Here is a 22,803-nt window from a genome sequence, read left to right on the forward strand (position 1 = left end):
CCTTGGTTACCCAGCCATAACCAATGGCCACCCAGGAAGATGCCTTTAGAAAAACATTGGACAGGTGATTCCCCTCCCCATTGCCATCCCTTAAAAATAAAGCACTTCCTAGGTCCATGCATCGCGTAGCAATCCTACTGATGATTCCCATGCCGATGAAAAAGCACGTCAAGTCCGCGCACCAGAATAGCGGCATTAGCGGACTCAGGGGTCCAATCATCGCGGGAATCCCACCCCAACCCTTTATTTTGCTTTGAGCTTCTGCCTCTGGGGAAGCGCTTGGACGGCTGCGTGAAGGCGGCTCAAGAGAGATGCAGAAGGGCGGACTGGTTACGTAAACAGACCTAGCGGCCGGAGGAAGAAGAAAGCTCTCCAGGCTTTGCTCGGCGATGGAAGGAGGCTCGGGAGGCGGGGCCAAAGCCTCTGCCACGCGCTCCCATTGGCCGGCTCCGCTCTCCCTCTCCTTTCTCTTCTTCTGTGGGTGAGGAGGAGGAGGAGGAGGAGAGGTTACGTAAAGGCTACCATCGTGCGCGAGCCGAGCCTCCCGGCGGCTCCTATAGGAGGAGCCGGGACGAGGGGGGGCGTGACCTAGCCGCTTTTATCGCGGCCGCCGCTTATTGTTATTATTACTGGTACTAGTACCCAGCGGCGCCGGGAGATGGCCAGGTGCTGAGAGGGAGCTCTCCCTCCGCCCCGGACTCGGAGGCGAAGCGGGCATCTTCTGCGAGATGAAGGAGCCTCCTGTGGCCGCGGGGGGAGCAGCGCGAGGGGCTTTCCCCGGGCGAGCGTGACCTTTCGAATTTGGGGGTGGTGGGGCAGTTTTTATTTTTGAGGGGGGCGAGAAGGGAGAACCCCCCACCCCACCCCAAATCCGGCCGCTTCAAGTCTTTCCTCAGAGGAACAGCGCGGCGAGGCGAGCTGTCTCTTCGCAGGTGAGCCGCAGCCAAAGCCGAAGGGGAGGGCGACTGAGGCGCTGGGGTAGCTCCTTAGCCAGGGGCGTGCGTGTACGTGCGTGTGTGTTTGGGGCGGCAGGGGTGCCGCGCGGGAGACGGCGACGCTCGCAACTTCGGGCAGCGCTTCTGCTCGCTCGTCTGGCGGCGGCTTTTCTGGAGAGCGCGCGCGGCGGAGCTCCAGCTCCGGGGCTTCTTTGCAGAGGCTGCCAGGCGGGCGAGAAAGCGAGCGGCCCGAACTTTCCCTCCTCTTTCTCGAGCAACGGGTGTGCGCGCGAGAGAGCGAGCCTTCCACATTTCGCCGCAGCGTGGAGCCGTGTTCGGCGTGGAGAACCGGCCGTGTTTGGTGAGATGAGGGCGAGGAGGGCGCGCTCGTCTTCCAGTCGGAAATAATAATAATAATAATAATAGAATGGGTGGTTGTGGTGATAATAATAGTAGTCATAGCGTGGTCGCTGGCTCCTCTCCTTCGACGGAGAGCTTCCGTAGCTCAGGCTGCCCGTTGTGCTCGGCCCGTTTGGCTGTTTCTTGGTGACACGGGGGGGGGGGGGGGGATCGGGACGTCTCTCTTTTCAGACACAGCCGAGGGTGCAGTGCGCCTTCCGTGGGACTCGGGGCGCGCGCGGGTGAGAGATGAGGCGCAGGCAGCGGTGTGATTCTGGGTACGGTGCAGTGCCAAAGGTGACCCGGGATCGAGGCGCCTTCCTTGATTCGCCTCCTTTCGCTGCCTGGTGATGCTTTCACAAGGAGAGCTCTGTGGGCTGCCCGCCCTGCGCTTCTTAGCTGCAGGTCATGGGCTCGAGATGAGGTGCGTGGCTGGGGAAGATAAAGGACAGCTTGGTTCGTGATGCCTCTCTGTCTCTCCCTCCCACTTCATTCCTGAGCGATTGTTGGTGTGAAGGGATTTTGCGACTCTAAAAGGATGCTTCTCTTCACGACCGGTTCAGATCGCCACTCATGTTTAAGGACGAGCAAGGAGATAGATACAGAGAGTTAGAAAATGTTCAGAACTAAGGGCTCGGCTGGCATATAATATGAAGGATGAGCCTTTTAATGGAGGGGTTCAGCCTTGGGATGTGTGCAAGAGGAGCTCTGAAGTATGCCTAAAGTGCCTTCTCTCACATTAATGGAGAACCATTATTGGCCTTTGTTGGTATGAGATCCGGTGCAGAATACTCAGATTAGATGTTCTTCCACACACAGAGATGCTTGAACTACCAGACTTTTCATTTATAAAGATGAATCACTTCATTTGCTTTAATATTCTCCCATTGCCCTTTAAATATTTTGTGTGCAGTTGCTCCTTGGCTTCCTGTTACTTGACAAAATAAGGGGCACTCTCTCCAATAGGGAGGGTGGAAGTATGTAGTAAAGGCATCTGTGAGGGATGCAAAATCTTAGCCAAGAACATCATTGCCTTTAGAAATATGACTCTGTACGTTTCTAACATGTTTTGTGAATCTTGTATGCACTTAACTCTTGTGCAAAGCCTAGATGACTTCTATATATATTCCACACATAGACGCAAATCCCAATGGAGCTAAGTAAGTGTGTTTGGGATTGCAGAAAGATTCTATGTATGCTTGGTTGAAACTGATTGCAGTACTGAGTATTCTTCCTTCAGAGTCAGCTCCAGTAGGATTCACCCCTGAGCAAGCGTGCAGAAATCTCTCTAAACTGCAATTCTGTAGAGTCTCTCTGAATGTGGTGAGACTTCCTTCTTTCTTTTTATTTCAAAGCAAGCATGCATAAGTTCAGGGTACCTTTCCCCTCACCAATGAAAAGCCAAAATTTCTGTAACATCTTCAAGACCACTCTTGTGCCCTCAGTTATAGAAGAGTTAGAACAGAAAATAAGTTTGGTGTTTCAAAGTCATGGTAGATGATAGAGGTACTTCAAAGTCATGGTAGGTGGCAAAAATTGTTCTAAGTGAGCCTCTGGGAATATGATACACAGCAAGAAATTTGTGTAAAAATCAATGATCTGAAACAATATTTGGCTGAATATAAAGTTTCACCTACTAGCAATAGCTCGAGGGATGCAACATTCAGACTGCGGGAAACTGGGAAACTCTTTTCATCAAACTACTTGGATCTTATACTGATTCATTGTTTCACAAAAGAAATAAAGCTTGAAATACTTTTTTCTGAAAATTGATTGTAAAGCAGACACATGCTGACATGTGTTGCTTAGATATTGCTGTAGAATTCTGATTTTACTACTGTTTCTTTACTACCTTATTTTCTCCCTATAAAAAAACCTTTCATTTTGACTGGATTTCTTTTTAAGAATAGATTTCTTTGCCATAGGCAGGTGCCAAGATCAAAGCATTCTATGAGTGCTAGACAGCAAATCTGGGTTTGAATATGAATATTGAGTCTATCATTAGTCTTGAGGAAATGTAGCATAATGATAAAACAGAATATTATATATCTGGTCTTGGAGGAGAGTCATGCAAGGAGTCAGAACAGAAACTGCTACCCTTTAGGAGAATAAAGCTGGAAATAAGAATGATGTGTCATGCACTGTTTTGTTCAACACACACTTTCAGCTTAAGGCTTCCAAGAAAATATAGTTTATCTGTGTTGATTGTATGGTGGGTGCCATAGGTTTGATTTGTGGCTCTTAAGCTGCCAAGGGGTGGAGGGATTTGGCAGGGCAGAGTGAGGTTGCTGCTTCAGGGTGTCAAGAAAAGTCTGCAGATGGTTGGAGGAAGAGGCATTTGTGGGCTGTTCTGCCTCAACTGCTAAAATAACTTGATTGGCCTTGGGTACTGTGCACCTTGACTTGGGGAGAAGTACATGATTTGCCGCACAACCACAGGCAGCTAAATGATTTGGGTTGGCTCTAGGGGTTGCTCATTCGAGCGAATATTTTAGGGTTATGTGTGCCATAGGCTTTAAGAGCCTGTTATACCAGGCTAACATATATTTCATGTTTGTTTGACAGCTTATGACTTACTCATTTTTAATTTCATTGCATTCTTCCACCATGGAACCCACAGTGGACCAGAGGTAGTGACCAAACCAGGTACTGACCAGGCCTGTTTAGGCTCAGCAGAAACATACCCTGGAGCCTAGAGTGTGAGGTTTACTGGATGAGATCTAGTGGAGCACGATGGATTTGAGTTTGAAGCCTTTAACAGCCATAGTCTACCTCCAGGAGAGGGAGGGAGGTGGACATGATCCATCATTTCCATCAGTGCCGTCCTTCATATGATGACAGTTTCAACTTGCAAAGTTTCACAAGAAGGCTACTGATACAAGAATAACAGAGGACCAATCATGGTAACAGTGCCTGGATAGAGGAGAGACTTCACATTGCCTTGGTGTCTGAAACCAGGATGCTACATTTCAGTTTTTGTATGCCCCTTGAAATGAAACATTCTAGCTACAATGGCAAGGCTGGAGTAACATTGAATTAGTGGGACTTGCTTCTAAGTAAACATGCTTAGGCCTGCTATCACTTTGTCCCTTTTTATGCAAATGGTTCAGAAACAAAATATTTCTAACAGCAATCTTCTTAACCTAGAATTCTACCTTTGAATGGAAACTAGTGGAATTTATATTTCCAAAAGTTCTGTGGTTCTTCATCCCAGGATCTGTAGATATAGCCTGAAGTCTGCATAGTAAAGTTAAAGGGACCCCTGACGGTTAGGTCCAGTCGTGACCGACTTTGGGGTTGCGGCGCTCATCTCGCTTTATTGGCCGAGGGAGCCGGCGTACAGCTTCCGGGTCATGACTAAGCTGCTTCTGGCGAACCAGAGCAGCTCACAGCAACGCCGTTTACCTTCCCGCCAGAGCGGTACCTATTTATCTACTTGCACTTTGACGTGCTTTCGAACTGCTAGGTTGGCAGGAGCAGGGACCAAGCAACAGGAGCTCACCCCGTTGCGGGGATCCAAACCGCTGACCTTCTGATCGGCAAGTCCTAGGCTCTGTGGTTTAACCCACAGTGCCACCCACGTCCCTTGAAGTCTGCAATAGCATTCAGGAAAAGTCTGCTACTTCTTTTCATGCTCCATCTTGAGGTAGATCCCAGTGCAGTTTTTATTCCAAGGCAGCCCGATGGAAGATTTCTGAAGCCTTAGAACATCTGCAAACTCAAAGCATCACAGGAATGCAGGATACAAATGCAATACTAAGGAGGGAAATGGGATAGGCTATCCTTTGTTGGGTGTGCACTTGTTGTCAAACCCATGGTTAGGTTTCACATTTAATGTGGATTGTCCATTCAGTAGGTATTGCTTAACATCCACAGGTCATTAAGGAGGGTCTTTTTTTGCATCCTGCCACCATCTGAAGTTCAGTTGGTGGATATGTGTGAGAGGACCTTGTCCACAGAGGTGTCCATAGAGTCATAATAGAATCGGAGAGTTGGAAGGGACCTCAAGAGTCATCAAGTCCAACCCCCTGCAATGCAGGAATATGCAGGTGGCCCATATGGCGATCGAACCTGCCATCTTGGTGTTATAAGCAGTACTCTCTAACCAACTGAGCTAATTGTCAGCAGTCCAGAGTTTGGGTATCTCAGAAGGTCTGCTTTGAGCTCTCCCTGATCGCCAGGTGGTTATTATCTTTATTTCAATGGGACTTTGAGCTTAGCTGAACCCTGCTTTTTTAAAATAACAACCACTACTCAAATTTCTACTGCTTCCTTAGTTTATGTATTAGGTTTTAATCTAGTTAAAAATACACCATCTCGGGCACTATTCTGCAATGGGAAGGCAATATATAAGTGCTATTAATAAATGTGTCTCCCATATGTTTAAATTTTGAGATCTTACATTCAGATTCCCCGAAGGTTACACCTCTTTCACTAAGATTCATGATCATTCATGGGTAGTTATATATATAAAAAATAGTTTATACTTCTGTTATACATATGGTATTGAATAGCAGAATCAGCCGCTGAATCTCTCATTAAACTTCATTTGTTGCAAAATGAAAAGCTGAATATTTGGGAATATTACTAATCACCTGAAAATACTGAGCGAAAAATGATTAATGAAACAGGAATAATCAGGATAAACCTATAGAAAGGGGTGTGTGTGTGTGTGAATAATAGTTATTAGGTGACTACTGCATTTTGAACATGCCCTCTTCTGATGTGTGTGTGTGTGTGTGTGTAGGTTTCATTTTGGTTTGCAAGTAGTTCAGCCTGAGCAGTACTGGGTTCACTGGTAATAACCACGGGATATCAACATAGGAAAATGTGTGTACTGTTATTTTTATTTCAGCAGACAGTTTTTGTGGGGGGGGGGTGTTGAAAACCCATGTATTTCTATAGAGTTGCCAAACTTCTGTGCATTTATATAGGTGAACTTTTCCCTCCCTCCTTCCTTTTTAAGGTGAAAGTGCTAGGGTGGGAACAGCATCTGGCTGTTAATCTTGGAAAATTCAACACTAGTTGTGCATTTTCTTGTCATGCAGCTAAGAACAACTGTGAAATAGACATGCTGTTCCCTGCAACCTCTGTAGCACCTTGGGAGATGTGCTTTCACGGTAGATGTGAAAATGATCATTGAGTTTAAAGCCCCTTTGGCAATTTCACCTTTGCAGACTCTAACCCCCCCCCCCCCGGTCACTGCATGTTCATTGACAAAACATTTTCTTTTTGCTTTGAAATTAAGTTTACATATGGCTTTTACTGACTTCTGCTCTGGGTAGGTGGTGCCTGCCTGTGCATGTGTGGCCACCTCCCCCCCTTCTCTTTAAAAGGCTTCTGCTTCAAATTCTTGATATCTAATTGCTCTAATTAGGCTGATCATGGGGGACACAGGTGACACTGTGAGTTAAACCACAGAGCCTAGGACTTGCCAATCAGAAGGTCGGCGGTTCGAATCCCCGCAAAGGGGTGAGCTCCCATTGCTTGGTCCCTGCTCCTGCCAACCTAGCAGTTCGAAAGCACATCAAAGTGCAAGTAGATAGATAGGAACTGCTCCGGCGGGAAGGTAAACGGCGTTTCCGTGTGCTGCTGTGGTTCGCCAGAAGCAGCTTAGTCATGCTGGCCACATGACCCGGAAGCTGTACGCCGGCTCCCTCAGCCAATAAAGCAAGAGGAGCGCTGCAACCCCAGAGTCGGTCACGACTGGACCTAATGGTCAGGGGTCCCTTTACCTTTAGGCCGATCATATACAATGTCTTGGGAAGAGGGTTCTTAAATCTTAACATCTGTGGGACAGGGATGGGAAAATCTACAGCTGCTGAAGTTGTCTTTTCGACAGACATTCATAGAATCATAGAACTGTAAAGTTGGAAGGGACCCCAAGGGTCATCTTAGTCCAGCCCTCTGCGGTGCAGGAATCTTCTGCTAAACGTGTCTCAAGCCCATAACTCTGAAATCAAGATTCTCATGCTCTGCTGACTGAGCTAGCAAAAGCCCAGCGAAAAGCCACAGGAGCGTTCTCTTCTTCTTAGGTATCTCATCACTATGAAGGAACTTTGGCTAAAGTTTACAGTTTAACGAATCTCTCTGTCTGCACATGCTGCCAATAGAAGGAAGATACTTTTTTTTAAAAAAGGTTAACATGTTTCATTATTATCAACTTTATCAACTCAGTTGCTACATTTTTTTTTTTTAAAAAAAGGATTAACATGTTTCAATGTCATCGTCAACTCAATTGCTACATATTATAATTGTTTCAAAAGCTTTTGAAATGACAATATTAGTGTAAAAAGAAGTAACTGTATTTGGTTGAGGCATTTACAGGACATCGTGCCAATAACATTAATAGTCAGGGATTTCTGTTTTCTTCTTAAAACAAGCTTATATATTTATGTGGAAATATTTATTTAAAAATGTCTTTCTTACTCTTGAAGTTTACAGGCTTGAAAGGTTTTTGCTAAAGCCGCTGCTCTTTGAAGCAGTTTTCCCTTTACATGTTCACTTTAGATCTAGGTACTCTTTCTTTTTGTTTTGGACGACATAGAATTGTGGAAAGGCATTTGGACCTGCATTGATGGTTATAGAACTTTATGTGTGTACCAATATCAAAAGAACATTGATTTTCTTTTCTTTTTTTAAAAAAAGGAATGAACTTTATTTCATTCTGAAAAATGAGATGGGCATTAAATGCAAGGCAATAACTTGGTTTATTGAATGGAATCACATATCTAACTGAGACAATGCTTTATCCAAACCTTGAATGCATTGCTGCAGGTAGAACCTGCAAACTAGTTGAATTACTAAGCAGGAATTAAACATTGTGGTAAGGCAATAATTTCAACCTTGCACAGTTTATGGGGCTCAGTAGACGAATCCTAATCCCTTGAGTCTAATAGGCAACTTTAGTTGGAGGCAGGAACATGGTAGCATGTAGCCCTGTCCTGTCTCTCTTTTTCCTTTCCATTTAGCTTTGCACATGTGGCATTGAGACAAATTAGCTGCAACATTATGAAGCAAGACTTGTCTGAGGTACAGTAGGTGTGGCTGCAGTGTGAACTAATGGTTTTGAGTTAAATATATTGTGGAATCAACAGCAGCATCCCTTCACAACTTGATATTTTTGCTTATAGTGAATGCCAGTTATTGAATGTTAGCTTTAAAAGCAGGGATGGGGAACCTTTGGCTTTCCAGATGTTCTATGAGGAATGCATGCAGTGTTTGGTATATGGTCCTGTTGCTGGTTATCCGCATTCCACATGGTGTTCTTTCCCCATGAAATGGGTGGAACCATGGCTGGACCTAACGGTCAGGGGTACCTTTACCTTTATAAGGGATTTGGGCATTTAACATTGATGTAATATACTTACAGGGATGCGGGTGGCGCTGTGGGTTAAACCACAGAGCCTAGGACTTGCAAATCAGAAGGTCAGTGGTTCGAATCCCCGTGACGGGGTGAGTTCCCATTGCTCAGTCCCAGCTCCTGCCAACCTAGCAGTTTGAAAGCACGTCAAAGTACAAGTAGATAAATAGGTACCGCTCTGGCGGAAAGGTAAATGGTGTTTCCGTGCGCTGCTCTGGTCGCCAGAAGCGGCTTAGTCATGCTGGCCACATGACCTGGAAGCTGTACGCCGGCTCCCTTGGCCAATAAAGCAAGATGAGCGCCACAGCCCAGAGTCGGCCACGACTGGACCTAATGGTCAGGGGTGCCTTTACCTAATATACGTACCTCACCAGGATTTGAAAAATCTAGAAAGAGAGTTTTTCCAGGAAATCATGTTTGCTTCTTGGTGCACATGCCTTTTGACATAATGTCATGGCCTCCTCAAGCTTTGTGTGAGCTTCTGTAGAAGATGTTTGCTGTGTGCAAAGTGTGGCAGGTTGTGTAATCAGAAACCTTTAAAAAACAGAAAACACACTTCTTTTCTAAAGTTAGTCTTTCTGTAATGTAAGAGTAATGCAAACCTTACAGCAACTGGGATGTCATTTATGTGTAAAAAATGCAAAATCTACTCGATAGGCATGTGCATTCTAACCACATTCTATTTTCTCATCAATTCTGCATTTTTGTTGGTTTTCCTCTGTTTTTTTTTAAAGAGAACTCATTGCACATGCTTCATATGCAGAGAAGCCCCCCACCCCCCAGGCAGCTTAAATTCAAATATTTGGAGATCGTATCAGGGAATTGAATAGTTGTAGAGTGGAATTGTAGAGGCTCATCGTCCAACCCCTTGCAATATAGGAATCTTTTGCCCAACATGGGGCTCAAACCCACAACCCTGAGATTAAGAGTCTCATGCTCTACTGCCTGAGCTATCCACAGGGCTTTAGTTACAAAACAAAACAAAACAAAACAAAAAAGACCCCAAAACAATTGTGTGGACATGAGTTTGGGACTTGGTAAACAGTTATTCTTCATAGGGCTGGGACCTAAACAGCAATTTGGTTGCCCAATAGTTTGAAATATCTTCACCCTGGGTGCCTGAGCACCCACAAATTTCAATGCCAGGGCCATTCATGCACCCACAATCGCGCGGCCAAGCTGGCACTCCTGACTCTATTTCAACAAATTTTTAGTGTGTAAACCATGTTTGGAAGTAAGTACCATTTATCTCAGTTCCACTTTCTATGAAGGAATTGGTCTACCAAGCCCTTGTTACAAAGGAAGGAAGGAAGAGTTTCTGCTTATCAACAGGTAGCTCAAATCCCATAGAACTCAATGAGGTTTAACCATCCTGAGTGTTTCAAAGATTGCAGCCTATGGAAGTTGCAGTGTCTGTTGAAGATACTGCATTTTCATTGCTTCCTGGAGTAGCTTTGAGGGGAAAGAGCCTGTTGACAGTATGACAACAGACCATCTTGTGGAATAAAATTAAGGCAATATCCAGCACTTTTGGAAAAAAATAGCTGATTCCTTACGTACTTTGGCTGCAGGTTAAATTACCAAAGGCAGCAATATGTGTATCACAGCAATCATAAATGGAATAAGTGCACCACCTTAACAGATTTTTATGGACAGAAAACTTATTGGTAGAATATCTCAAGCTGAGCAATGGTTACATGTAGCCTGATCTATCTTGTGTTGTTGTTTTTTTAATGGCCTTTAGAAATACAAAATATATGTAGCTGTAGTATGCTTGCATTTGTTGAAAAGTAGCTTAAGTAGGTTTTCCCCCACCCCAACGGTTTTTGACAACTCATTTTCTGTGAATTGTGAAATACTTTAAAAGTTTAAAATCTGTTATAAAGCTGAAAAACTGCACAATGGAAGTGTCAGAGATTCATCTTCAACAGCGGTCAGCAAACTTTTTCAGCAGGGGGCCGGTCCACTGTCCCTCAGACCTTGTGGGGGGCCAGACTATTTTTTTTGGGGGGGGAGAGAGAAGAACAAACTCCTATGCCCCACAAATAACCCATTTTAAATAAAAGCACATATTTTAAATAAAAGCACATATTCTACTCCTGTAAAAACACGTTGATTCCTGGACTGTCCGCGGGCGGGATTTAGAAGGCGATTGGGCCGGATCTGGCCGTGGGGCCTTAGTTTGCCTACCCATGATCTTCATGCATCCACCTGCAAGGGGATAAAGCCCCACCCATAGATCTAAGTTACTGTCTTTGAAAATTATTTCTGCTTCTCTCCAATTCTGGCTAAAATTCATGTTCACTTTAAAACTTCCTCTTTTTTCTCATTCCCATGTGAAAAGCATGACATATGAATTCAAATTGCTCATAGGGGAAGATCTAAGGCCCTTTAAGTGTTGCGTGAGGGAACACCTTACTAGTAAGGACACAGGTGGGGCGGCAGAGTGGCTGCTAGGCTTCTAAAGCAGAGGCAGATGGTCGTGTCTCGTTTGTCAAGTGCAAGATCTTACTTTAGCTGCAGCTGCATAAGCTGTGCTTCACGTTGCTGCAGCTTAAATGGAGAAATAAGATTGGAGCTGTACAACATTATTTTGCCAAGTTGCGAGGTTTTTAGGAAGTGTGTTCTGTTTTCTGTGAGGTATCACTTAATCAATTAGAGTTGCTGCTTTTAAAAATAGCACTCCAAAGTGAGGTGGGACAACTATCTTATTCTTAAGCCCTTAGGTGGAAAAACCTGTAAGGATTGCCGTTATAGCCAGAGCCTCAATGGAAAGTAGTTGAGTTGCACTACAGCACTAAAATGGGCAGTTGACTTGAAAGAGAGATAATGTTAAGGTTGTGTTAGTGGTGACATTCTGTTGTGCATGTCAACCTGCATATTTTCGAGCAGTGTTCTAAATTAGCCACGTGCATTTTTCACCTGGCTATCGGCTACTTGTAACTAAGTGAAGAGGCCTCTGCACCAAGATGACACTTGACATCTCCACCTGACACCTGACATGGAGATGCATGCCTGGGAATCATTGGATCTTGACTGTTTTCACACACTAATATCACATCCTGTAGAATTCTATCAGTTATATTTCATCTGCACAATCAGAATGAATTTCAGGAACCAAAATGGGTTTTTTTCTGTGCAGCCTGAACAGGAGCAGTGAACAACATTTTAGTTAATTATTGTAGTTTGTCTTCACTTAACCAATCCCACTGCCTTGCTCACAGTTGTATAGAATATTCTTAGCTGATGAATGGGCTGTGCCACCATTAAGAAAAGGAGCTCAGAATAGCCCAGTACAGTATATATGAGAACTATCCCTGGATGAAGTGACTTTTCTTCTTTAAGCTCTCAAAGTTCTTAACCTAGCTCAAGGTTGTCATCTGAACTAGCCAGATATTTAACCGATAACCAATCACTGTCAGTCCATCATTTGAAAAATTGGATTTTAGAGCCATCTTTCCCAAAAATGGCAGCTGGACATTCAGTTTTGGCCATTGTAACCTTGGTTTACATAGCTGTTTGGTTCCTAGCTTATATATATTGAGTTTCTAACACTGCATCAGAGAGTCTTGTGGCACCTAAAATACTAACACATTAAGATCTGGCAAGTATAGCTTTACTTCCGTATGCTAAAAGGATAGTTTCTATTAAACTAATTTAAGCTGCCTGTGGAAATAAATGACTAAAATATCATCCATTAGAAGATGATTTTCACCTCTTTGCTGCCAGAAATCTTGGGAACAGAGATTTGACAATTGTTCTTAGCGTTATATATTCACTCTTTAACCCTGAGTACTAAATTCCAGATAAAATAAGAGATCTATTTTAGATATAGTCTTTAGATAGCTTAAAGGAAAGCTACAGTAATCTTCTCATGAAAATGTTGGAAGGAACTTGCGAGGAAGAACCACTAGTACTGTTTTGTGTACGAATTCACACTGTTGTGTAGTATTTGTGTGTATCTCAGTGGTGCTCAGGGCAGCTAGCAACAACAGCAATGGGTAGGTTCTATAGCTTTTCTTACATTTCCAAGAAATAGTGCAAATGGAAGCACCTGTGGCTTTAGTTTTACTTTTCTCTCACAGTGCTCTAGTGCTGTTTTTCCAAATCTGCAGTTTCCAGATATTATACTACAGCCCTAATTATTGGCCACCCTGGCTGGGGATGATGGGGGCTGTAGTCCTACAATATCTGGGGACCAAAGTTTGTCAAAGGCTGCTGTCATGTAACCTTCCAACAGGTATGGAATTACAGCTTTTGGATCAAACACATTATTATGCATAGCCTTTCCATAGTTAACATACATTTCTCAGTAGCCCTAAGAACAACACTACCAGGTAGGTTAGTACCATTATCCTCATGTTGCACATTTGTTTGGTGTGGGTGTGTGAGAGAGAAGGCGGGATGGAATATTGTCTTGCCAAAGGCCTGTAAGTGATATTGTGCCAGAGGTAATATCTGGGGATTTCCTGGTTAAATGGAACATGTTCCCAAGTAAATGTGCATAGGTTTGCAGCCTCAGTTTCTTAGCTTCTAATTTACACTAGTTCCTATTAGCTTTTTAAAAAGTTTTTCAGTCCTTTGCACACTTACTCAGGCAACTCCATTTCCGACTGTTTCATATAGAATATGTTATATTCTCAGTGAAATGAAGTTATTATACCATATGTATTAGAAGTGCCACAGAATTCTACCCCAAAAAAATCTGAGAATGCTTGGCACTGCAGGTACTATGGAGAGGACTACTAATTTTGTTGCCAAGCAACTGCTGTCAAATGCAGTGGCTCACAGTCAAGCTGTTGATGGATTCAGCTGGGGAAACTTAAATGCATACAGAGGAAGGTGATAACATTGTTGAATTGAATTCAATAGTACTTCACAGGCATATGTGCTACATAAGTTTTGCAAAAACAATCAGGTCAGGAAAGGCACCTAAGATGTTGGGATAGGGGGAGAAATGGATAATTACTATTAAAAAATGGAGCATCCTGACATTGTTCAACACTGTCCATTCCTAACTCAGTGCTAGATAGATAATATATTGTGAACGGTAAGAAATCAGTTTAGGTATTTGGTTTCCATAGTAAGGAGCGGAAAATGGATTCATTCTCAAAAACCTATTGCAGTAAAACATGACTAGTAGGAATGTTTGCAGAAGGTATTCTTACATGTTTGTATACTGGTGTGCATCCAGCATGGGGATGAGAACACACAGTCAGGGCCTCAATCAGAGGTAGTGCTAAACCAGAGCGTCGTGAGCTTTGAGCTTGCATGCTCCTTCTCCTAGCACCACCTGGTGTGGCTGTGAGGAGGCATTCAGAAGCTTTTACTTCAGTTTTAGATTAAACATGGTTGGTCAAAACACAGAAAAACTATGATTTATCCAATGTTAACTATGGTTTGTTGAACCAAGACAAATTCAACCCCTAGATATGACTACTATCAAAACAAACTGAAACTTTGAAGTCCTTCCATATAGTTTCTTCCTCGGGTCATGTGACTTTGAGCCAGATCTAACTGGAATTGTGTGGGGCTAGTTCTAGGGTAGCAGCTGGGGTTGAAGGGAGGGGGGTTCACAAAACCATTACCCCAAAGTCTCCTACAGTGTTCTTTTGGCCAAGAGTGGCAGTCATTTTGGTGGCTGGCAGTCACATTTCTTCCTCGAAGACAGAATGACTTTACATCATTGTGATAGTTTCATTTTGGAGGACTTTCTTTTTGGGATGGTGGCTGTCTTCTCTTCGCCACGGCATAAATACAGTTGCTTTTGATGATTGTGAAAATGAAAGCTGAACTTAAAAAACACACATATATATATATATGCCAACATTATGAGCCAAGAGGAAGATAGCTGAGGAACTGATGTTGTTTTTTCAGAGTCTTTTGAGAATACTCATGAATACAAAGCCAGTGGGAAGCTTGCATGTAGCCCATGAAAAGTAGCTAGATGTATTGGATAACCATGACCTAGTCATGAATTCCCATGTATGATGGTTCCTGTGTTACAGCTGAAGGGCTTCTGTGAAGCTGAATAGTTGTGAGGCTGGAAAAAACTAACTTAGGAGGATTATACCCTGCTTTAACCCAGGAGGTACATTTTCTCTATTAAAATATTACTAAATCATGAATACAGAACAATTATAATCCTCTTTAATGGCAGTACAGTGAGAAGTAATTTATTTCTGTAATTCTCCTTGTCCTTGGTTCAGGATTCATGATGTACATGATCTTTATAGTTGGCCATACCTCCTGCAAATTGATTTCTCTTAAAAGGAAGAGCCATTTTTACAGATATTACTTATTTCTTCTTTATAATGCACATTTCAGCTTTTTACCTTGTTAACAACTCCTTTTAACTAGTAATGTTTTTATAGCTCTTCAATAATGAGATCCATAAAAGCACCACTTCAGGTAGTTTTTGTGTGTGTTCGCTTCTCCAAATATGCAGCACCAAATCCCATGTCACATTTTGCTTTGAGTTCAGCAGTTAAATTGCAAGTCCAGACTCAGCCTTCCCCTCCCTTTCAAATCTCCTATGTGATGGTTAGAATAGCCTGACTAATAATCATAATAGTAATAGTAATAATAAATAAATTTTATTACTACCCCACCCATCTGACTGGGTTTCCCCAGTCACTCTGGGCGGCTTACAACATATCTAAAACCATAATAAAAACACCAATCCTTTAAAATATGTTCAGAATCTCTTGTGTCTGGCAGTGAGCTGGTGAATTTGCAAGCCCCTACCTGTCCAAATCATAACATTCTGCATTACAATTCAATTAGAATGTATTTTAAAAGCATTGGGGAGGGGATTGTTTCAGGCCAAAGACTGGATATATTGAACTTTTTGGGATAGCAGCCAATGTATCTTGGGATGCTGGCCCTGGGCATCTAATAATATAGTGAGGAGGAAATTAAAGAGTCGTGAACCTAACAAACTGCATGCTGTTCTGAAATTTCTCAGGCACCTAGTAGTCTGGTCAGGCATTCCTTCTTCCTGCTCAATCTTTTTCGAGAATATATGTGTCTCAGTATAATACTCTTATGGTAAGACTATTACACTGAGAACTCTTAAAACCTTAGTGAAATTCTCGAGATGTTAAGGAATATTCAGAAAGAGAGATGAATTTCCAGCACTACAAAATCTACTGCTTCAGCCAAAAGCATTATGAGCCCTGAGCCCTTTGCTGCATTCCTTACCCCTTGAGGTTTTTTTCCAGTTGTTTCTTGGGTAGCTGGGGTGAGATCAGGCATGGATATTGAAACTACAAGCTCCTTCCTATGTACTTCTCACTACAGGGAACAGGATGCGACTGAGCTATGTTTGTTTGGGGGACAGGATTTCTCTATGGCTGTGAGAGAGACCTCATCTAACAGGCTCAGGAGCATGCTGTCTCGAAATTTGTGCAGAATTTATCTCCCACTCCAGTCACTTCAAATTCTCTGTAGAGAATATTGAGGGAGAGAGGCACATGTTCAAAAGTCCACCATTGAGCTTACCCCAGATAGAAACAAAGCAACCGCTAAATAAAATGATAGTTGTTGGCTTAGTTGTCAGATTGTTACTTGCCTGGCCTTAAATGTTTAGTCGTTATTTTGCTTATTATATTTTAATTCTCACTCCTTCAGAAGGAGCCCAGGGCAGTGTACAATGAAAAACAACAACAGAAAAGAATGTGTCAAATAAAATTCATACAAATAACCACAAGCATCTATACATTTTTAAAACCATTACATTTCAGAAATTGCTTACAACTTTTATCAGTATAATTATCCTGAAATCAATTATTTGAACAGATCGATACAGTTGTATGTTTTCAAAAGAAGAAGAATGGTTTTCAAAAGAAGTTAGTGTATGCTTAGTGTTGGTTAGATCCAGTTGTGGGCTCAATACTGGAGATGATATTTTTGTGTGTAAATGCCATTTAAGGGAGTTGCGTCATACCTCCCCATTTTCACATAATCAGCAAAAAATAAGAAATAAATACAAATGCACTTCTTATCAAATCTGGTGAAAATGCTCTAAAATCTAGCCATCTTGGTTACATGGCCAGGTGTCACTGTGACAAGTACTTCCACTTGAGAGACCTCATTTAGATCGTAAGGTTATGCTTGTTTGATACCTATGAGGAGCTCCTCTTCTGAACCAGCATAGATTTATAAATATTTGTTATTGCTGCTTTTGTCATGTTCATTGCTTAGTAGGGTGGAAAGGAGTTCTCCTTCTTAGAGTAATGTTGGTTGAGCGCTTAAGGAATTCTGTTTATTGCATCTTGTTTTATTTTTGTATCTGATTTCTAGCATGTTTTTGTTGTTCATATTTTATTGATTTGTAAATCACTTGCAGACACGTTTCTTTGTAGAAAATGACTAATGAATGTAATTGTGGTAAAAATATATATGCATAGCCTGAAAACTCAAAGCTTCAAAGCAATCGTTGATAAAACACCTGCTCTGTATGTTGTTTGAAAGTTTCTTTCTGAAAACATTTAGGTCTGTTATGTGATCTCATTTTCTTACATTTTATGGAAAGCAACAGAAATCAATAATTTATTCAAAAGGCAAACAATAAAAAAGCAAAAAAAAATGAATGTGAGAATTTATTGTTTACTCGCTATTTAATTTGAATCTCCCTTTCTCTTAATTTTCAGTGGGATGTTCTCAACATTGCGTTCATGCTGGCATCTTTGGCTTGGATACACCATCAAAGCAGTACCCATCTTTACTACTAATAACTGAACAAAGAATGAGGAGATTTGTCTACTGCAAAGTGGTTCTTGCCACTTCTCTGATGTGGGTGCTTGTGGATGTCTTTCTGCTTTTATACTTCAGTGAATGTAACAAATGTGATGACAAGAAAGAGAGATCCCTGCTGCCTGCTTTAAGGGGTAAGGTAAAGTTTGAGGTGTCTGCAATCACAATTTATTCTTCATAGTAACTGTTGACCTTTGCTGCTAAGTGTGGCTTTCATCTGAGAGCCTGATTCCTTAAATCACTGAATTTGAGTCATTTGCCGACAGCTACACAACAATGTCTCCTCCCCTCGCCCTTTATCTTTTTAAATCTCATACCCACTTCCTAAAGAGTTTTGTTGATATATTGGCATTCCTAACAAGATTTATGAGTAGCCTACTATCTAAGGCCTTATTGTCTATCTTTACAGTTAAATGCTAACTATAAGATCCCCAAAAAAGCAACTTTTCAAAGTTGAATTTCAAGTCTCAGTCTGGTCATTCTGTAATGTTTGTCAACTGTGGAGGGAGTGTGGGGAGAGAATGTGTAGTAAGATCACATTACTGTAGCATGAGGAGCCTATGCCCTTGAAGAGACTATTATTTTGTAAGTTAAAAGTATTGATGGGTGCAGATGCATTCCAATATGCTTTAAAAAGAAATTGTTCCATCAATGATGCTTTTAATCCTAGTAAATTTATTAAAGGTTTTCCCATTTGGACTCTGTAAGGGTCATGTTTAAGGAAAAAGCAATTGCACAGAAGCAATTCTTACTTAAAAGTCTCCCCACAATGAACGCTCGCTTGCTTGCTATTATCCTGTTGTACTGAAAATGCAAACGTTCTAGAAAAGTTCTAGAAAGCAGTTCTAGAAAAGGTGTATTATCTCATTAAAACTTATTGGCATAAATCACAGATGGGGGACGTGTGGCCCTCCAGATGATGATGTAATCCAATTTCCATCATGCCTGACCCATTGGACTTGCTGCCGGGGTTGATGCGAGTTGGGGTCCAACAACATCTGAAGTGCTTTAGCTTTCCTACCTTTGATCCGGATTATTTAGAATAGTATTCATGTGTCCATCTGTAGTGTTTCTGTTTGACGCCAAGTTAGCACAGTTGAATTCTTGGATATTGCAGATGCTGAACAGCTCCTATGAAAAAAAGAGAGAAAATGTAATTAGGAAACAATTTTCATCAATGAGTAGTGAAAAATAATTAGACAACTCACAACCTAAAAGTAGGAAGTAATACTTGTTTAATAAATTAGTCATGATCAATTGTTTTTCCTAGCTCTTAATACAGTGTTTATAAAAAGGAGGAAAAGTACTTTAAGCCTCTAATGGGATTAGGACATGTCGTATCTAACTGGCCCCATTTAACTCCTGCATTTACACATCCTTGGAGTGTATACAGGAGAAGGAGAATGTAAAAGCTCATCATCATTTATGATAAATGTTCACTTCAATTGATCTACTGATTTGTAGTCGAAGCCTGAGAATAAATCAGTCCTCCCTCCCATTTTGTATTGTATGTAGCCGCATCAAGTTGCTGTCTCTGCTAAAAGTTGAAGTGGCTGATGGATCGTTTCAGTATGGAATGATCAGTTTGTCATCTCCTGAACTGATTCAGCCAGCTTAGTTGGCAAGGCAAGAGAAGCCTGATTCAGCAAAAGAAAGAAAAGAGTTTGCTTCTGGGGAAGGAAAGGAAAATGCAGAGTTTTGTATGTGCTCCTCTTTGCTGAGCTTTAAACACCCCCCGCTGCCTCCCCCCCCCCATTATGTTGAATTGCATATATGGCTAAGAATTCTAAATGCTAATATATTGGAGTGGGTTCCTTCTAAACTAAACCAAGAAGCTACTTCATGTGCTGTGTTAATAAAGATCCCTGCAAAATAGTTCCTGACAGACTATTAATTTGTATTTATTCTTAAATATTCTTATAAGCACTGATTCTGTGCTGTACTTTGTACTTGGGTAGTGGGTTTCTCTTATTTCTTGAAAAACATTGTGTTGGGAGATTACAATTTAAGTATTGCTTTTAACCAATTGTGGCACTTTTCTGTTATAGTATTAGCCTTGCAAATACTTGTATGTTGTAAAACCTATGATACCTTTGCTTAAGATTGTTTTAGTTTCCAAGAAGTTCTTCAAATGATTATTCCCCCCCCCCCCTACTGAAATTGAGCCAAAATTTAAGACTTCCACCAGTCTTGGAAGTGAAGTTAGCTCTCTTTCTTTGTGCCTCAGGCAGATTGTATTCTTTTGTTTAAAGGTAACAAAATTAGGTGTGTTGCAAACCTTTGGCCAGTGGTGTTTCATATGATAGACGGCCCTGTTGAAATGTTAGATTAAAAGTTCAATTGGCGGGAAGGTAAACAGCATTTCTGTGCGCTGCTCTGGTTCGCCAGAAGCGGCTTAGTCATGCTGGGCACATGACTCGGAAGCTGTACGCCGGCTCCCTCGGCCATTAAACCGAGATGAGCGCCACAACCCCAGAGTCAGTCATGACTGGACCTAATGGTCAGGGGTCCCTTTACCTTTACCTTTATCTATTCTGCTGCTCAGAACTGACTGGAAGGTGCCTCTCCTCTTTGTTCATTCTGACATTACCAGATTTTAGGTGGTGTGAGCAGTTCCCCCGCAGAGGGCATCAACCTGTGGGGTTGAAAATAGAGAAGATCCATAACTGGAAGATCCATTTGGGGGTGCCAAATTTTATTCTCACTCAGGGTGCCTTGGCTCCAAGGCTTTTGTCATTGTGAGAGAATGTCCTCAGGAGTGACTGGAACGCATATGTCAAGGACTGGCGAGGAAGATAATGTGTGACATGAACCTTCTGAGTGACTTTGTGTATTCAGATTATTAAATTGTTTCTTGCATGGTTGGCTTGTTGCCACCATTTTGTGGAACTAAAGTGGTACAAGCAACTGAGCAGTGGCTGTCTTGGATCTGGAATAGGATAGACCCTGTCAGGTGTGCCTTGATTTGAAAAGATTCTTAATGAACCCTTTGAGGGTTATGGTAGTAATGGATTAATTTGAACAGAACAATGTTTTGCAAGGCTTTAAGTAGAAAGAAAGCTGTTACCTCGGTGAGATTTGAGGAAAAATACTGAACTGTATTGCAAAATGGGTTGGGATTATCTATGGTGGAATTGTCTCAGAGACAGAAGAAGAGACTTGGCTTTGGAGATAAGCTGAACTTGATTTTAAACCTTGGCTGAGAAAACATTGCTGAGATCTTAACTCCTTTTCATGTAGGGCCAGTCTGTTATTGGAGCAAACACATGCATTTGATCATATGAACTCATTACATTGTGATCAAATGGTACTTCAAAGGGTGAAGTGAGGGAAACCAAAGGAAAGGTTTTCCCTAAGCTCCACATTATTTGGTGTGAAATGTGAAGCATCTTAGCTCGCTCTCCTGAGATGCTATCTGTGATATCATTTACACTGTTAATTAGTTAGAGCTGGATTTGGAGATGGGTATAGAGCCATTAGTTTTTTATTTATTTGTTTATTTAGCTGGATGCTGCTACCATTACTTTTTTTTTTTTTGCCTTTTTGACAAGCATCAGATATTTTTCTATCTCGGAGGTAGCATTAAAAAAAAAATACATTATGCTATCAAGTTGTGTGTTTTTTTTAAGAAAAGCTATACAAATGCCCTTACCAGTTCCACTCCATACTGTGAAAGGCAGACTATTATTCTCCCCTGACTAAGAGGTTTGATATGCTGCTATATCTCCTTGATACTCTTTCAAAGTGATTCCAGCTCTAAGAAATGAAGAAATTAACGGTGTCTTATCGCAATTCCCTGGCATTCTGGGGGAGAAAACACATTTGTAGTATTTTATCAGTTTAGACAAGTGTAACATTAAGAATCAAAGTGATAGGCTTACAGAGTGGTTATTACACAACTGATAAAACTTTATGATCCATTTACAAAGATGAAAATGAAAACATAACTCTGCTCATCCTGGTAAGTAAGCAGTGCTATATGTGGGGAAACATTGATCTGTTTGGCTGCTCAAGGCATTAATGAATTGAGCATTTTCTGTATGTCAGAAATGCTGAAAGCTGTGTAAACAATGTGCTGCTACAATTCCTTAACCTTTATGTGTTCATGTGTTGAATGACACCTCCATAGTTGAAGCTCTGAAATGAAGAACGTTGACTTTATTGGAACTACCTTTGAACCGAACAGTCTCAAATGTCAGTATAATCATTCCTCCATCTTTTCCCCAAGCGGAGAAAACACTGCCCATTTTACTGAAAGGTGTAACTATTTTTTTTACTCATTAATTTATTTTCAGCACTTGCCTTCTGTGTTTCTAACAAATATTTACAATGAAAGATAAACAATGAAAACAAAACAAAAAATCAGTGGAACCAACAGCATCCTTTTAAAAATAGACAAGGGAAAGCAACATAAACCAAGCTGAGGAGGAGGATTTCTAAAAGTTCGCTGAAATATAACAGTCTTTGTCACCATCTAAAAGTAAGCAAGAAAAGGACCAGACAAACTCAAACCTTCACAGATAAATTTCCTGAGCAACTCTTTCTTCTCCACTCCCCATGGAGTTGTGAATTTGGTTATCTTATATCTGCAGGGTTGCCCAAAGGCTTACTGCCCAAGGTGGACCTTGACTTGTTGTGAAGGGTGCCATGAGCAGCTCCATCTCAGGCTGGTCAAGTAATCTTGGCAACTGTGACAGAAAACCCCCCACAAACACCTCTTCCCATTCCCTGGTGGTTTAGAAGCTTGTAACATCCACTAGATTTTATATAACTATAAATAAGTTCTAGTTACAGGCAGGTAGGCTTGTTGGTCTGCCGTAGTCGAAACAAAATAAAAAAAGAAAGAGAAAGAGACTGGAAAGAGAAGTTGCTTCACAAGAGAAGTTGCTGAACTGCAACTTATTACCAAACTTAAAACCACGGAGAGACCTGGTCTGAATAGAGACATTGGATTCTTATCTCATTATACATGATAAAGCTATTTTTAGCCATCTCACCCCTTGCTTTTTCCTGTAAGACCAATTGCAGTCATTAACAGTCGTCAACAGGTTTACCACACCTATCAGCCAATCACCCATTCCCACCACCCTTCTGAGTAATACCCCTCCCCACCCTCTCACTATATATATAAGGGTCTAGTGACTTCTATTTCAGTGTATCTGAAAAAGTGTCCATGCACATGAAAGCTCATACCAATAACAAACTTAGTTGGTCTCTAAGGTGCTTCCTCTAAGGAAGGATTTTTTTTAACTGAAAGAATTCTATCTCCTGACACAACCTTTGTTTTATCAACTTCGTTCTGTTAAATAAAACTTTCTTATTTGCTCAACTTCTGCCTGAGTCTCCAAG

At 41.7% G+C, this 22,803-nt stretch overlaps 1 protein-coding gene across 2 annotated transcripts in view; it reads left to right on the top strand.

Moving 5' to 3' along the window:
* The first annotated feature begins 513 nt into the window (after positions 1–513).
* The window catches only part of GALNT13 (polypeptide N-acetylgalactosaminyltransferase 13), a 164,675-nt gene continuing 142,385 nt past the window's right edge, over positions 514–22,803 (top strand). Inside the window, exons 1-2 of one of the 2 annotated variants that reach the window (XM_083709486.1) lie at positions 514–932; positions 17,352–17,588. In XM_083709486.1, the coding sequence (XP_083565612.1) occupies positions 17,447–17,588 (142 nt within the window). In that variant the 5' untranslated portion in view covers positions 514–932; positions 17,352–17,446. Of the gene's footprint in view, positions 933–1,185; positions 1,297–17,351; positions 17,589–22,803 lie in introns of those variants that run through there. The other variant, XM_083709487.1, reaches the window with a different exon arrangement.

This window comes from Podarcis gaigeae, assembly GCF_964106915.1.
Source record: "Podarcis gaigeae genome assembly, chromosome: 1".
In the NCBI taxonomy this organism is placed as follows: Eukaryota; Metazoa; Chordata; class Lepidosauria; order Squamata; family Lacertidae; genus Podarcis; species Podarcis gaigeae.